This window comes from Micromys minutus (genome assembly GCF_963924665.1).
Source record: "Micromys minutus genome assembly, chromosome: 6".
Taxonomy (NCBI): Eukaryota; Metazoa; Chordata; class Mammalia; order Rodentia; family Muridae; genus Micromys; species Micromys minutus.
In genome coordinates this window covers 73,182,345-73,185,273 of record NC_137975.1, presented here as the reverse complement: position 1 = coordinate 73,185,273, position 2,929 = coordinate 73,182,345, and the positions used below count along the sequence as shown (strand labels likewise).

The window sequence follows — 2,929 nt, the reverse complement described above, 5'->3', positions numbered from 1 at the left end:
CAGAGGAAACTTCACATTATTTAAAGTTGTATATCATTTCACTACCTGGTGCTGCCCTAGATTGTTCAATCTCATTTCCTACAAAGAGACCTTTGTGTTTCCAAAGGAATTGAAATGAGCCCTAATTTGGGTCTGGGTCATTCAGAGATCTACCAGTCTGACCATGAATAAATTTCAACAAAGAGTAGGCTTTTATTCATATACCAGCACCAGGTCTATACAGGACTCTGATGATGCTCTAAAGTAGGGTCCAGCCACCTCAGTCAGGAGTTTATAAAGGCACATTCTGTTTCATTGCCAACAGAAGGTCCTCCTCTGCAAAATAAGCAATTGTATTTACAGAAGCAGAAAGTCTAACCTTGATTTATTGTTCTCTTATAAACAAATATTTTCAAGTTGTAGACACAAAGTTAGCTATAAATGTAATATTAGTCATCACATATGTACCTTTTGAATTTTTCTCTTACATCTTTTTTTTTGTGTTTTTATTTTAGGATGCCCTGACTAGCCTGCAACTTGTGGTATGAAAAAACATGCTATCTTTGAAGGCTTTCAACTCACCGAAATTAGCCTGACTGATAAATGCTGGAATTAAAGGCATGCACCACCACCCCAGTCCATCCTTGTGGCTGTTGTTCTAAGTGTAGGGAAGGATGCCCTCACTCCATGTGCACTGCAGGAGATCTTGAATCGCTCCTTAATCTTCCCAGATCACAGTTGTGGTGTCTAGTGATCCTCTTTATTTTTTTCTCACAGAATTTATTACAAATTCCTTGGCCTTTGATTCCCAAGCATTCAATACAACATTCTACTCTCAAAAAAACAATAGCAATTATGCTGGGAAAATATTTTAGGGGGATAAAGTCCAAATAAATTATAAACCTTTAGCTACTAGAGGGGTAACTATGGAAAGATTTTTTCTTAACTCCCCAATGAGTGTGCCAGCAACTAAACAAATGGAAATCCTTTATTAGCAGGACAAAGGGGCTGAGAGCCCCATAGCCAATTACTAGAAATATTTTAATATTTAGTATTATGGAGTCAAGTGTCAAGACAGAACCAACATAGAAGGAGAAAATGAAATCCCCCAAGTAATAGAAGAGGAAACAGGTCATAAGAATGAGAACACTCCATGTAGCTCGGATTTCTGGGCTGGCACTATTTGCAAACCTGGGGCTGTGGAGGTAGAGGACATGCTTGTTATGCTTATACAGGTAGAGAGCCATGGACCCACTGCTCCAGCCCATCAGACTCTGAAAGATGACATCACGAAGAGCCATGAGAGAGAGGAACAGCCACTTGACTGTGTAGGTAGAGGGCAACATATAGCAATACCCGTCATACACACCAGCTCTAGATCCATTCAAACTGCTCCCTGCTGTGATATAATGAAGCAAGTTGGAGCTTATGAGAACATTAAAGATCCAGAGGAGGAGGAGACAGGGAAGAACATCCCATGCTGTCTGTAGTTTGAACTTTCTCCACAAGGAGGTCCTGGGACTGATGGTGACAGCCTGGAACACGCTGAGGAGACAGGTGGTGCAGATGGAGAGGCCCCGAGCCACCCTTCCCAGATAAACCACAATTTTACAGCCCACATTGCCCAGAACATTTCTGAAATGAAGTTCTGTGGCTATATATCTGATCCCTGAGGTACTAATAAGGATCACATTGGAACCCGCCAGGTGAGTGAAGACAAGGTCTATAGTCTTTTTCTCAGAACCCATGACGAATGTATGTACATGCCTCCCAAATATAAGGATGTTTCCTAAGATTCCAAGTCCAATAAGAGAAAAGAAGATTATTTGCTGGATGAGGTCACGCCAAATCATCTTTTGACCTCAGGTGAGAACTAGCGAAGTCCACTTTGAGGAACTCAGATGAGAGGCTGACATCGCCATGGATTGTCTCTGTGTATAATGAGGAATTTCTGAAATATGAAAATATACATGGTTCTTCTCCATCAGGTAACTGATTGCATTCTGTGCTTTTCTTCTTTTTTATTTTCTTATTTTTACTGATATGGGTGATAGTAATTGTATTTTAGATATAAATTCCATATTAATGAATGTACTTACCTTTCCAAATAAATCTTTACTTATATCTCTCAGCTCTAAAATTTCCATTCCAATGGTGAACGTTTTGTTTAGAGTATAATTCTCTGTCCTGCAAAAGCTAGTGAAAAAAGATTTGTTTTTAACTTGAGAACCATGAGAAAGTTACTCTTTTCTTGAATGTACCGTCAGCTAGCCCAAGATGGACAACTTCCCAGTGTATTGAAGTTATTCTTAAAACTACTACTTCCTGTAAAATATTTTACCTTTTCACTATTCTTACAAGGTAATGGGTCAAAAATTAACAGGCTAATTCCTAAGTTCTGCATTTGTAGGAAATGCTTGCTTGCTGGGAATGCTCAGGCAGCTGCTTGACATCTGCTATAAAACCAAGCTTGGCATTTACCCAGTAAGAGAGAATGAGTTAACCTGGATCCCCAAATTATAACTCTGTGGACCTTACCTTGAAAGTCCTTGGACTAACAATAGCTGAGACCTAATCCAGAGAACTCTCTCGTTCATCCAAGCCAGTATTATTTTAAAACCTCTCCTTACTAAATTTATTCTGGTTATGGTGAATCTCTGAGCATGACAATTCCCTGCCTAGAAAAAAGCTAAATATGGTCACGGACCCAGATTCAAAACCATGTGCTCAGGAGAGCAATAACTTCAGATGCCTCCTTTTTTTTTTTTTTTTTTTTTTTTTTTTTTTTTTGCGTTTCATACCTGTGAGGTTGCAGATTCCCACACTATTAAAATCTTCCTTTTGGGGGGGAATTTCCTTAAATATAGGATGCTAAAAGAGAGGTAGAGCAGCAGGTGTTTTAAGGGGAGCAGCACCTAACATTTCATTCTGTACAAAATCTCTTTCTTCT

The 2,929-nt window shown here is 39.2% G+C and overlaps 1 protein-coding gene across 1 annotated transcript; it reads right to left on the bottom strand.

Annotated features, from left to right (window-relative positions):
• Positions 1 to 884: 884 nt before the first annotated feature.
• Positions 885 to 1,832, bottom strand: LOC308422056 (putative vomeronasal receptor-like protein 4; the record flags this gene model as incomplete). The annotated part of the gene is made up of 1 exon (XM_080918524.1): positions 885 to 1,832. One exon carries the CDS (start codon positions 1,830 to 1,832, stop codon positions 885 to 887), a length of 948 nt encoding a protein of 315 aa, XP_080774650.1.
• Between the last annotated feature and the right edge of the window lie 1,097 nt (positions 1,833 to 2,929).